General features: G+C 29.9%; 2 protein-coding genes across 2 annotated transcripts; both read left to right on the top strand.

The window, feature by feature from the left end:
* The first annotated feature begins 9564 nt into the window (after positions 1-9564).
* On the top strand, positions 9565-10538 carry LOC111621092. The gene has a single exon (XM_023363153.1). The coding sequence runs from the start codon at positions 9685-9687 to the stop codon at positions 10351-10353; it is 669 nt and encodes a 222-aa protein (XP_023218921.1). The 5' UTR covers positions 9565-9684; the 3' UTR covers positions 10354-10538.
* Positions 10539-13159: 2621 nt separating this feature from the next.
* On the top strand, positions 13160-14138 carry LOC111621086. The gene has a single exon (XM_023363146.1). The coding sequence runs from the start codon at positions 13260-13262 to the stop codon at positions 14136-14138; it is 879 nt and encodes a 292-aa protein (XP_023218914.1). The 5' UTR covers positions 13160-13259.
* The last annotated feature ends 1034 nt before the right edge of the window (positions 14139-15172 follow it).

Below are 15172 nucleotides of genomic sequence, written 5' to 3'. Positions count from 1 at the left end.
TGCCCGTCTATCTTTTTAACTTCGTTTGTCGTTCATTTCATTTTGTAATAGTTGTTTTTAGTATTTTTTTTCATTTTAAGTATCTTAATGCGTTATATTTTATTATTTCTCGAAGGGAATTATTTGGAGGAATCTTATACATTGGAGGAATCTACTGCGATTAGAGATTTCCTATTGTAGAAGTATTAATAATAAATTAATTAATTAATAAAAGGAGATGTCCTTTTTTACGCCACTAAATTACTGCATTAATTAGCTCTTCTAGCGGCATTAGAAAATTTCTTTCGACTAAAAGGGAAAAAGAGGCAATTTTTAAAAGAAAAAAAGTTTTATTTTAATCGACTTTAATTATTTTTTATCCGGATTTACTGTTACAAAATAACAATAAATTCGGATTAAATTTCGATAAATTTTTCCTCCTTCCTACCTCAAAGTGTGTTTAATTACGCCGAGCGAAGCCAAAAGAAACATTTTTCCTCGAAAGAAAAAGTCAAATTTCTGAGAAAACAAGTCAAAAATTTGTTTATTCGAGTTTTCTCGCCAGTCCGAAAATTGCGAGAATTCTTTAAAAACATTTGAAAAAGTCGCCAGAGGAAAAGAGGAAATTTTATATTTGATACAATTCTGAAAAAATAAATACATTATGCGCAAATACAAGTTGTTGTTAACGTAAACATTTCTTAAGTTTAAAGAGTTCTTTTAAAAATAAACAAATTAAGATCGAAGCTGACCAAAATAAAATGAGCAGAAAAAGTGAAATTTCACAAAATTTATTAATAATACGATAAAAATTTCGAGATTTATTAAAGCACATTTTCAACAAAATACAAAAATTAATATCGAAGGCGGAAAATAATTACATTTATTGACTGTATATAAACTCGACAATACGGTCGATGAGAACTCGGTACGCAGTTTCCATCTCTTTCGGTTACGTAACGAATGTGTTAGGAAAAATGGTGTAACTCGTACTTTCTCCTTCATACTCACTATTACTTTAAATGGAAGAATGGCTGACATTCTTCCAAGTCTTTCCCGCGCATTGTCTACCCACCGCGGTAAGTTCCCAGGCGGTACAATTTACACGGCATAACGTCCAAATTGTACCGGTAGCAGAAATTCCAGTAAACTTCATTTTCGCTATTAAAAACTGTATTTTACCATAGACAGAAAAGCTCACAAGTAATGAGCGGATTCTACAATTACCTTCTGGATATGACGTTCATTTCCGTTATAAGAAGTACAATTTGCACCACTTCCCTTTACCTTTCTAACAGAATACGAGCATTTTATTTCACAAAAAATTTCATTTAATACATTTACTACTCGCGGTACAGCGACCACCGCACTTCCGAATTGTAATTTACCCACACCCGAGTTTTTTTTACATAATTAGTTTTTAATCGTTGCCGCCTTTGTGGGATTATCGCCCGCGACGTTCGTTCCGGCAGCCGTCATTTTTCAAAATTCCGTCGTCGATAAAATCTAGAACCCGAAACGGGAAAGAGAGCGAGTGTTTCTTGTCGAATCGGCAGGTGTTTCTTTACTTCCCGCAAATAATATCACTTTAGGTCGGTTCGTTTAACGTTATTCGAATCGGTCCAAATTCATAATTCGATCTACGGGTAAACTCTTGATACGTCCCGTGAACTCTCGGGGCTAATGGCGGTCGTAAATCGAAATCGAGAAACGACCACTAAACATAAATTTTTGCAAATGCCGTCCGTTCCGAAGTAATAAAGCCCCCGCGAAATAATATTAATAAAGGAATAATAAACACATTGCGCGTGCGATTCTCCGGCGGATACATAGCATTTTAGTGACGCTATCGGATGAATAGATAGATTCGTAATTAAGGAGTAATCCATCACCCCTCGACCCGATTGGTCTAACTGGCTTTCGATTTCTTCTCGTTTTGTCATATCGACGGTCATTTCTTTCCTTTCGCATACGTATGCGACAAACGTTACGATACGTAAAAATGACTCGATTATCGGTTTACTCGATATCGTGTAATAATAATTTTATTAAAGACCAGTAATAAACAAATATATATATATATATATATAAGAATTATAATAATATTGCGTAGAATATACAGGAAAAGGTGGTATTATGGAACCGCAATTACATTTTAGTGAATTGTAAACAAGGTATCATAACTACACCCACATTTTTTGTGCGAAAAGTACTGGTAACTAGTAAACTAAATGTTCCTAATTGGATTTTTCGCTAGTGTAATTATAAGTATGGTTTTTGAAGGCTTTTGTACAAAAAGTCCGAAAGTAGGCTTAGAGAAAATCGGGTAGTGATATGGAACCTTACTGTATATTTTCAAAAAAATGCTTTAATGTAGCCAAAAACAAATAGGAAAGGACAAAAAATGTTAAATAATTACTAAACCATTTACTCCAATGTATTTCATCGCAAAAATACTTTTATGATAGAAAAATATGATGTCCATCAACAATATATATTCCAGCAACTCTTTTTCGATATTCTCGGGAAGAATTGTCTTTCTACCTAGTGTCTTTTTCACAAATTGCTCCTGACGAATGTCTGCTTGCAAAGAGAGAGTTTGGAGGAGTTGAGTTTCATATTATTGTAAAAGCATCAATGGGATCCGTATTTTACGCATCGCCATCTCGAATTAACTTATGTCTGTCGAGACCAAAATTTAAAAAACGTGAACATCACACAGATTAATATGTACCCCTAAGTCTCTGGAAAAGAATACATGCACCAGTGAACCTACAACTATACAATTTATATTTTAAAAATAATTAAATTCACTTAGCATTCAAAACTTGTGAATTTTGAAAAAAACAAATTTGCTGATTAAATGCGGATATCCGTTTAACTGAAGTAAAACGGGTTTTCCCCTTGCTATGGATGTCTGCTTAGTTCAGTTCAGCCACATTCCGCTACAGTTCGCCTTTATTATCTGTTCGAAATGGGGTGGTTCCATAATACATGCAGTGTTCCATAATACCACCTTCTCCTCTACTTGTTGCAAAATAATTATTGATTATCTATTAATAAAATTTAGGTTTAGATCGATTGTTTCGGACGAATTTTTCAGTTTTAATTTTTTATTGCTAAAACTTGTGATAAAATCCAACACCCGCATCGGCCCTTAAGAGCGGCGCAGACGAAAAGGGTGGAATTAGCTTCACATAAAGTGGATATTTAACGGCTCGTTCGACCATTAAATGCCGGGAATAATCCGTCGAATCGACTGTCGACCTCCGCTTAGTTCCGGTGTTGTTGTTAGATGGCGCTCGATTACGGAGGGAAAACACCCGGTATCTATGGCATCCAACACTACTGTTTCTATCCATAGACGACCGTCGCCATCTGTCGAGTAAAATCTTTATATTCTCCGTCCATTTATAGAAGACTGCGACGAAACTGTTTAAAACAAATTATATTTACAATATTTTATTATTTGTTTTTCGCTCGAAAACTAAAGTATCGGAATCGTCTGAATTGCGGTTAAATTGCGGTTAATATGCACGGAGAGTACAAAATACGGGACAGTTATAGATTAGGGATGAATTTCTACAAAATATATTTATGAAATAATTGATAAATTAATGGTTTTCCGATTAAAAGGGGAAAATCGTTGTCATATTACACTAAATTACGTCGATTCTAACGATAAATATGTGACGGCGAAGTCATTCGGAAGTCACCGAATTCCCTCAAACGTATTAAATTTAAAACTTTAATTTGTATAAAACTTAACGATTTTACCACGAGTTTGAGGCAAATTACGAGTGGTCTGGCCATAAATGTGTTAAAATAGACGGGGTAAAATGTCGTCTAATCGTCTACAAAAGAAAATGAAGGAAATTATTCCGAGTTAAAAACCGATAAATCTTATTAAGTGAATGCCTGACGGAGTTTGCGAAGTAATTAATGAAGAATGTGGACATATAACTTATTAATAATAAATAAAATTACTTATAATTTGAATGTTGAAGTGGTGCTATCATTTCGCGACAGTTATATCCTACACGGCACAGCCGTAACTAGGCAGGTGCAACAGGTGCACCCGCACAGGGCCCACTTGGAAGGGGGGGCCCATGCTGCTGTTCAAAAGAAATTATATTTTTAAATTTTAAATTTTTTCGCCTTTCTACAGCGCAGATTGGCTATTACATTTCGCCTTACTTAGACCCTAGATGTCCGCTCACCAGTGTTCTGACATCAATTTTTTCTTTATAGTGGTACGCATATGTGGTGTATACCCGAACGGCGGATTAAGCCGTAAGCGAACTATGCGGGCGCGTAGGGCCCCGAAGGAGCTCCCGCAGTCTTTAAAATGCTACTGAAAAAGGGGATTGCGAAAACGCAAAAAATAGAAATAGTCCAAAAAAAACCGCTTAGATATACAGTATATATAGATACATAAAAGTAATAAATAATATAGCTTTATGGCCAACAATATTAACAGATGCTATTATTGATCACATTCTTAAAACAAACCAAAAAGTATAGAAAAGGAATTTTTTAATAAACGAAAAATAATAGTTAAGATAATGGAAATAGATAAAACACCAGATGAAGAAAGTAACTTGACACCCGAAAAATTATTTAAAATACAAATTTACAGTGTTCTTGACACTCTATTGTGTCAAATAGATTGGCGTTATGAAAAAATGAAGACTATCTGTGACGATTTTTGCTTTCTCTGTGGTTCGTCTTTACAATGCATGAGTTTGCTGATTTAAAAAATTCGGTTGCAGATCTCGCTATTAAATATAGCAAAGATTTAAAAAAGTACGAATTCGCGAGTGAAATTGAAAGTTTTAATTTTGAAGTAACGACCTTATACAAAATATAGAAACTGCATCTCCGCTTAATATTCTACAGGCTCTTCATGATTTTGGTTTAATTGAGTCTTATCCAAATATCGATGACGCTCTTCAAATATTTCCAACTCTTCCCCTTTCAAGTGCTTCGGGCGAGAGAAGTTTTAGCGAGTTAAACTTAATAAAAAATTATTTAAGATCGACTATCGGACAAGAACGATTATCCAATATTTCTATTATTTCGATAAAATACAATATCGTTAAAAATATTATGAAGGTGTAATTAATAAATTTGCCGAAATGAAAGCCAAAAAAATTCAATTAAAATAAATATTATTGAAAATCTATTGTAATGTATTTGTTTTATTATTTTCCAAAAACCAAATAAATTAACGGGCCTAAATGCAAATTCTTGCACAGGAAACAGGAATAGCTACTTACGGCTCTGCTACACGGCATTGTTTAAGTCTATTTTTATATATATGTAATTATTGTTTTATTGTAACAATAATTACATAAATATAATTTTGTTTTGTTATATTTGATTAAGAAACTATAAAATACAGTGAAATACAGTAGACTCCACTATAACGCGCAGATACGTTCCACGTTATAAAGAATTTTACGTTGTAGGAATCCTTAAATACATGAGCCAATCACAGCCCGACACGTGTGAAGTTTACAGACTACGGCTGTTTGAAAGGTTTTCTTCCATAAAATTNAAAGAAGCTACTCCCGATCAAATTAAAGTTTTGTGTGAAATATGTGATAATTTGCGGAGAGGAAATATACCTGCTGATGTTCGTAAATTACAAAAATATAGAAAAATTATCAGGAAATTAAGTGAAAAAAATGTTCCTTTAAATACTAAGAAAAAAATTTAGTTAATGAATTGGGAAAATTCTTCCTCTTCTACTGGCTCCGTTATTGTCTATGGCAGGTGGACTAATTGGAAAGGCAATAGGAAAAAGAATCTAATGGCGAAGCAAATGGCTCATGTCTTTCCTGAATTGTTGTCAGCATATCAAAAACCTGAAATAAGAATTGGTAATAATATTGAAGAATTACTTGAGACTGGTGATTTGTCTGATGACAGTAAAGTCAAATTATTAAGTCAATTGATTTCAAGATATCAGAGAACAGTTCATGCACCAAAAGAACCTGTTAGAGTATCTGTTGTTTATGACAAAATCGAAGAAACAGAATCTCAAACTGAATAAAATGTTGTTGATGATGCATTTATTAAACAAATAATTTTATCCGTACCACAATTATATCAAAAATATATACCACATTTAATTAAAAAGTTGAATTAAAGTCATTACGGATGAAATTCTAAAGGTGAATTAACAGTCGATGGGAAACCTATTTTTGGAAGTTATATAGTAGACATAATTTCGCATGTAATGAGAAATAGAAAAACCGCATTAGTTCCTGTTGGTTTTAACGAATTTTTGAACGGATTAAAGAAAATAAACATTCCTAAAGAGTAAATTGGAAACAAAAGTTTGGCAACATTACCTGAAAAGACACAGTATCAACCAGCATCGGTCGAGACTCCCGAAGAAATTTTTTTTCCGAGACTATTTCACCAGTGGAAAAAATCTAAGAGAAAGAGAAAAAAAAATTCCGAATGGAAAAGCTTTTGAAATCGATATACTATAATACTAATTCTTCAGCATCTTTTGGTGGTGTAAGTAAATTAGTAAAAGAATCTAATTTATTGCGATCTGTTGTTAAAAAATGGCTATTTTCTCAAATGATTATACTCTTCATAAACCTGTAAGAGTTAAATATTCGCGAAGAAAAACTAAAAGTTTTTATCCTAATGACTTATGGCAAGCCGATTTAATTGTATTAAAACAATTTTCTAGATTTAATAATGGAGTAAAATACTTACTAACAGTAATCGATGTATTTACTAAGTATTGCTATGTGGAACCAATAAAAGATAAAAAACCTCAGTCAATTTTTAAAGCTTTTGAAATCATTTTTAAAAAAAATATTCCAAAAAATTTACAAACTGATAATGGAAAAGAGTTTTATAATAGATTGGTAAAAAATCTTTTTAAAAAATTTAAAATTAATCATTATTCAACCCATTCTGATACAAAAGCAGCTGTTGTCGAAAGACTAAATAAAACTCTGCGGAATAAAATATATAGATTATTTACTTATCGTAATTCTTATAAATATATCGATAAATTATCTGATATTGTAAAAAGCTACAATAATAGTTTTCATAAAGTATCGGTATGTCTCCGTCGGAAGTTACACCTTTGCATCACAGTGCGATTTTTGAAAAGCTCTATGGTATAAAAAAAAAAATAAATTTAAATTTAATATTGGTGATTTCGTTCGAATTTCGAAAATATGTAAAACGTTTAGTCGAGGATATCTACGAGGTTAAACAAAAGGAATATTTATTATTCACGATTGTTTTTTATCTCATCCTCCCACATACATATTGAAAGATTTAAATAACGAAATTTTGGAAGGAAGATTTTATACACAAGAATTACAGAAGGTAACAGAATGATGCAGTCACACTTTTTTGTAACTCTGATAAGCAATGCCAGCATGGATTTATTTCCTGAAAATAAGCAGTCTCATTTCATTGTGAAAATAAATCCACCTATTGATTTGGGTAGAAAATGGGTAGTTGGTCTGAGCGAAGTTATTATTCCTAGAAATTGGTTTAACATATCTAATCATAACAATGATTATACTATTACTAAGCATAATATTAGAAGAGAAAAAATAAGCGATGAAACATATATGATTTCATTAACTACAGGTGATGAAAATGAAGGAGAGACTTTTGTCGACTGGATAAACAAGAATATAGTTTCATTATCAAAATCTAACTCAGCAGAATTTGTTTTAGACATGGATTATAAAAATGTAAAACTAAATTTGAAAGAAGGATTCGAGTTGTATGTTACAAAAGACCTTGCTCACAAATTACTTTATTTATTAAATTTACCAAACACAGATATAATATTTAAACAACAGAGTTCAAGTTTAATAATGCAAGGAGAGACCAACGAATATCTATCAAATCCTGGATTTTATAAAAATCAATTTATAAATTTAGTAAAAAGAAATAAAAAAGTTGTTGAGAAAATTGATGTAGTAAAAAAATTTTTTATTTTTATTGAATTATATTCCTCTGCCGAAAAATTTCTTGGAATTTTTAAATATATTAAATTAGGATTACTGCCTAATAACAAAATCATTTTAAAAGTTCCTAAAAATATAACGATTGAATTCGGAAACGAATTAAAAGATTTATTAGGATTTAAAACACAGAAATTTTCAGTGGGTGAATATATAAGTGAATATCCACTCGAATTGTCTGCGGGAATTTCAGAAATTTTCATCTATTCAAATATTGTTGCTTCTCATCACGTTGGAGATATAACAGCTCCTCTTCTAAGAGTTATACCAGTTATAGGAGAAAAGACCGATCAAATAGTTAGAGTTTATCCCTCACCTTTATATTTTCCTTTGAAGAAAAATTATATCGATACTATCGAAATCGAGTTAAGAACCGCTGGTGGAAAAGAAATTGTCTTTTTTGGAGGCAAAACATTATTAGTTTTATCTTTTAAACAATTATAAATAGTGCTTAATTTTATTTGCTAATGTTAGTTCATCTTGGAGAAGTACAAAATGAAGCTGGATCCTAAAGATTGTATAAACTATTACTGTAATCAGGCGGGAGGAACGATATTCAGACCTGAGTTACAATTTCCTCTCACACGACAATTAGGAACAGGGAATTATTTTGCAGGACAGCAAATACAACGAGGATATGGATTTTTTGGAGATTTATTTCGTAAATCTATTCCTATTCTTAGTAAAGTAGGAAAATATCTAGGGCGAAAAGCGTTAAACTTTGCATCAAATGTTGGATCAGATGTAATTAGTGGAAAATCATTTAAAGAATCTACAAAATCACATTTAAAAGATATTGGTTCCGAAATTAAAGATGATGTAATTAAAAAAGTACAAGGTGGATCTGGTATAAAAAGAAAACGAGTGAAAAGATTAATTCAGTCGCAGAATAAAAGGCGAAAACTAAAAGATATCTTTAGTGAATGAGAAAATGGATCCACACTCTTGTCCGTGCACCAAAAGCGAGTTAGATTTATTCAGTACTGTTTTGACTTAACTAGCTATCGACAATACATCAGAAGTTATTGTTCATCCTGTTGCAACCATTTCGGATAGTCGAGCACCAATAGAATTTTATGTATCCGGTTCTGGTGAAAATTATATTGATCTGCATTCAATTTATTTACATGTTCAAGCAAAAATCGTAGAGAAAAACGGAACAGATACTGCTGCGGATGAAAAAGTTGCTCCTGTCAATTATTTTTTAAATAGTTTGTTCTCTCAATGTAGCGTATTTCTAAACNTGCATTCAATTTATCTACATGTTCAAGCAAAAATCGTAAAGAAAAACGGAACAGATACTGCTGCGGATGAAAAAGTTGCTCCTGTCAATTATTTTTTAAATAGTTTGTTCTCTCAATGTAGCGTATTTCTAAACGACAAATGAATAATTTAACAAGTTAATTATCAATACCGAGCAATTTTGGAGGCCTTATTATTTTACTCAAAAGAAGCACAAAAAACCTTTTTAACGAGTGCATTATTTTTTAAAGATACTGTACAACATATGGATTCCATACAAGGAAATAATGAAGGAATAGCTAAAAAATTTAATATAAGTAAACAAAGTAGACTAATAGATTTAGTTGGACTGCTTCATATTGATTTATCACATCAACCTAAACTGTTAATTAATAATGTTGATTTACGAATTAAATTAGAAAGATCGAAAGATAATTTTGCTTTAATGGCAAATAATGATAATTATAAAATTATTATTAAAAATGCATCTCTAAAAATTAATAAAGTAGATGTTAGTTCGTCAGTTCAAATTGGAATTGAAAAAGCATTGCAAACAGGTATTATAAAAATTCCATTCCGCAGAACAGATATTAAAGTTTTTACTTTAAGTAGCGGAATTCAGTCTACAAATATATCAAATGCTGTTATCGGTCAGTTACCTTATAGAATTACTATTGGTTTAGTTTCTAATTCAGCATTTAATGGAAATGTAAAATACAATCCTTTTAATTTTAAAAATTACAATTTAAATTATATATGTTTATTAAAAGACAATCAAATGATTCCCCCAAAACCATATACTCCTGATTATACGAATAAGATATATGCAAGAAATTTTATATCATTATTTGAAGATATAGGATGCATTAACCATCATAAATTTACAAATATATCTTATGACGATTATAAAGATGGATATACTTTATATTGTTTTGACCTTACTCCTGATCATTCTGCATCAGAATCACATATTAGTGTTAATCAACAAGGAAACATTTCAGTGGAATTAAAATTTTCAACCGCTATATTAGAAACTGTAAACGTTATTTGTTTGCTGAAATATAATAATACTCTAGAAATTGATCACTCAAGAACTGTGTTTGTGGACTATTAATGAATACCATTACTTTATGGAGACTGGCTTTAAGTGATTCGAAAATAAAAAAGACTTTTGGAGGTGTTTTTGCATCTGATGACTTACTCATTTGCATTGCTAATCGTAAATCGTTTATAATTAATTTAGATGAAAAAAATAAGCCAGGGAGTCATTGGGTATCTGTGTTCTTTACAGAAAAAACTTCTTTTACTATAATATTTATGGAATGAAACCGACAAAAGNGAACGTTATTTGTATGCTGGAATATAATAATACTCTAGAAATTGATCACTCAAGAACTGTGTTTGTGGACTATTAATGAATACCATTACTTTATGGAGACTGGCTTCAAGTAATTCGAAAATAAAAAGGACATTTGGAGGTGTTTTTGCATCTGATGACTTACCTATTTGCATTGCTAATTGTAAATCATTTATAATTAATTTAGATGAAAAAAATAAGCCTTGGAGTCATTGGGTATCTGTGTTATTTACAGAAAAAACCTGTTTTTACTATGATAGTTATGGAATGAAACTGAGAAAAACAAAAATTATAAAATTTATAAAACGAAATTCTAAAAATTGTTATTGGAATAATATGGTTCATCAGAGTTTATATTCAACAACTTGTGGATATTTCTGTTTGTATTTTCTATNAAATTTCATTCTCATGAAAAGTCATTATTTCACCCAATCTGCATATATGCAGATTTTGAGTCAATTTTGGAAAAGGTTTCTTCTAATGAAATTGATCCTAAAGAAAGTTTTACTAAAATCGTTAAAATTCATAAACCTATATGTTATTCGATTATAATTATTGAAAACGAGGATAAAATAATATATGCTAATTTTTATTGCAGTGATAATGCTGTTAATTATTTTTTAATTGATATTCAAAACCAGTTTAATAATTTGTTAGATAAAATAAATCGCTATGTTGAAATTAATTTAAATACTGTTTCTAATAATTCAAGACATTTATGTCATATTTGCAATGAAAAATTTGATGATGATGATATCCGTGTAATATATCACGAGCATTTAACAGAATTTTTTAGAGGGTGGGCTCATAATAAATGTTAATAGACTAATATCTGATAAATTTTTATCAAGAAAATTCTGTAAAAGATGTTTAAACGGTTTTAAAAGAGAAAGCACTTTAAACGACCACGTAAAATTCTGTTCTAATCATAAATGTCAAAAAGTATCCACTCCAAAAAGAGACAATGCAATTGTGAAATTTCATTCTTTTGATAAGTCCTTATTTCACCCAATCTGTATTTATGCAAATTTTGAATCAATTTTGGAAGATGTTTCTTCCAATGAAATAAATCCAAAAGTGAGTTTTACTAAAATTGTCCAAATCCATAAACTTATGTGCTATTTTATTGTAATTATTGAAAACAAGGATAAGATAATATATACTAATTTTTATTGTGGTGATAATGCTGTTAATAACTTTTTAATCGATATCCAAAAGCAGCTAAATAATTTGTTAAGTAAAATCAGTCGTAATGTTGAAATTAATTTAAATACTGTTTCTAATAATCAAGACATTTATGTCATATTTGTGAACAAAAATTTGATGACAATGATATTCGTGTAATGCAGGGGTGGCCAACCTTTTGCATACCATGTGCTAATTTTTTGATAGACGAGTTCAGATGCGCAGTGGCGTACCGTGGGTGTTAGCCTCCCGAGGTGGAGAAAAATTTTGGCCACCCCTTAATTAGGTATTTCAATTTATAAGACGAAAATTGAGTTTTGCTACAGAAGAAGCAATAAAAAATGCGGTTGTAGTGTAGTTACCCGATAAAATAGTTATATACGATATTAGTGGTGTACATGAACACGAATGTATCGTGTATCGTACAGGCAAAAGTAAAAAAAAAAAAAAAAAACTCAACGGATATCGCAGGAACTACTCAGGAAATGAAGTTAGTAGTCCAATTAGATTCCCGGACTGTCCGGACGTTAACACTGTCATTTAGACACCTGTAAACTGATCGAAAATAAACATACATGCATACAACTGTAATTTACTATGTGGAGAACACTCATTTTATCTGTAAAGTTGATTGCAACAAATTGTGCAACAAATAAACTTGCCGAGACAGACTATAAAATATTAATTTTCTATGTAATATTCATAACTGCAAAGAAGCCAAATCTGGCAATGTTGCTCAGAACTGACTGAAGCGCCACTTGTAATCGTCCAATGCGCCAAGTTTGGCGCACGCGCCACGTTTTGGCCACCCCTGGTGTAATGGATCACGACCATCAAACAAGCATGTTCAGTGGGTGGGCCCATAATAGCTGTAATTTAAATTACCGACTAAAAACGTTTATTCCAATTATATTGCACAATTTTTCAGGTTATAATTCGCATTTAATTTTTAAAAATATACCTTCTAAATTATTTTCAAAAATTAGAATTATTCCAATAAATTCAAAGAAATTTACATTTTCATTAGATTATTTTAAATTTATTGATAGTTATCAGTTTTTAAATTCTTCTTTCTCTGTTTTAACAGACAATTTAAAAAATGCGAATTATAATTTTCCCGATTTTTAATAATTTTTTTTCGCAAAAACAAATATAGAGAATTATTAAAAAAAAGAATTTTCCGTATTCCTATTTTAAAAATGAACAAATATTAGATGAAATACAGCTACCCCCAAAAAATGTTTTTATAACGAATTATCAGGAGAAAATATTACAGATGATGATTACAATCATGCTCAATTAGTTTGGAAAAAATTTCACTGTAAAACACAGACTATTTAAAATTATATCAATATGTTGATACTATATTATTAGCAGATATATTCCAAAATTTTAGAAAATTAAGTTTAACATATTATAATTTAGATCCTGTATATTTTATAACAACACCAGATTTAACATGGAATTGTGGTTTAAAAATGACAAAAATCCAATTAGAATTATTTAATGATCTCAATATGTACTTGTTTATTGAAAATGGAATTAGAGGTGGAATAAGTTTGGCGGGTAAAAGATATGCAAAAGCAAATAATCCATTAATACCTGAAACTTATGATAAAAATCAACCTCATAATTATATTCTGTCCATAGATGCAAATAATCTTTATGGGTTTGTAATGAGTGCATATTTACCTGTAAATAATTTTAGATGGTTGTCCAAAGATGAAATAAATGCTTTAGACATATGTAATATATCAGATGAAAATGACATCGGATATATCTTAGAAGTAGATCTAAAATATCCGGAAAGTATTCACGATAGACATAATGATTTACCACTTGCTACTGAGCATACTAATATCCCGTATGATTTATTATCTAATTATCAAAAAACTATATTACGTAAATTAAATTTAAAATATACTAATACTAATAAAAAATTGGTTCCAACTCTTTTTGATAAAGAAAATTATGTAATTCATTATAGAAATTTAAAATTTTATCTAGATGAAGGTTTGATAGTAACTAAAATTCATAGAGTACTAGCATTTTGTCAAAGTGCATGGCTTAAAAATTATATAGTATTTAATAATAAAAAAAGACAAGAATCGACTAACGATTTTGACAAATCATTTTTTAAATTAATGAATAATAGTTTTTTCGGAAAAACATGTCAAAATGTAAGAAAGCGTATTAACTTAAAAGCAGCTATGACATTAAATCAATATCGCCAATATCTATCTAAACCATCTGTAGAACAATTTCAAATTATAAACGATAATCTCGCAATTTTTAAAATGAAGAAACCTAATTTATGTTTAGACAAACCTATTTNAATATCGCCAATATCTATCTAAACCATCTGTAGAACAATTTCAAATTATAAACGATAATCTCGCAATTTTTAAAATGAAGAAACCTAATTTATGTTTAGACAAACCTATTTATATAGGTTTTTGTGTATATTACAATTAAGCAAATTACATATGTATGAAACATTTTATAAAATATTTAAAAACAGATATGGTGAAAACGTACATTTATTATATACTGACACAGATTCATTAACACTTCAAATTTATACAAATGATATTTATGAGGATTTTAAATCGTTTCCAGATATTTTTGATTTTAGTAACTATCCTAAAACTCACAAATTATATAATGAAATGAACAAAAATAAACTAGGATATTTTAAAGATCTGTCAAAACCAATAATTGAGTTTTGTTCATTGAAACCAAAGATGTATTCTTATATTTTCGATAAACAAAATAAAAAAAACCGCTAAAGGTATTAAAAAATCTGTTAAAAAAAATTAATCATGATAAATATAAAGAAGTTTTATTCAACACAGAGCTATTAAGACATCAGCAATATGGAGTTAAAAGCAAAAACCATGTAGTAACAACATACTTGCAAAACAAAATTTCGCTTTCCCCATTTTATGATAAAAAAATTCATTCTAGATAATGAAATAGATGTGCTATCGTTTGGTCATTACAGCCTCTACTTTTGATTTTGAAGATTTTCGGATATCATCATCATCTTCACAATACGGATTTTTAATAGTATGCAAACAAAAACATAATTATGTAATACATATTGTTTTTAATAAAACTTATCCGTGTTTAAAACAAGCATGTAATAAAGCAGTATCATTAAAACTGTCTAACAATAAAACATGTGACTGTAAATTTTTTGTAATAAATGATAAAATAACATTACCGATATATCACAAATATTTTACAAGATGTGACTGTGTGAAATGTAATAAATAATTTTGTACCTGCTAATATATGTATTCAATTTGAATAATAATGTATTATATTATGATATCCATAAAGAAATGTGTCATATTTTAGACAAAGTGAATGAGAAAACTGGAAAAAG

This window comes from Centruroides sculpturatus, unplaced genomic scaffold, assembly GCF_000671375.1.
Source record: "Centruroides sculpturatus isolate CEXI.00-Female unplaced genomic scaffold, Cexi_2.0 scaffold294, whole genome shotgun sequence".
Taxonomy (NCBI): domain Eukaryota; kingdom Metazoa; phylum Arthropoda; class Arachnida; order Scorpiones; family Buthidae; genus Centruroides; species Centruroides sculpturatus.
The sequence above is the reverse complement of the archived record's forward strand: the minus strand, read 5'-3'. Positions and strand labels throughout refer to the sequence as shown.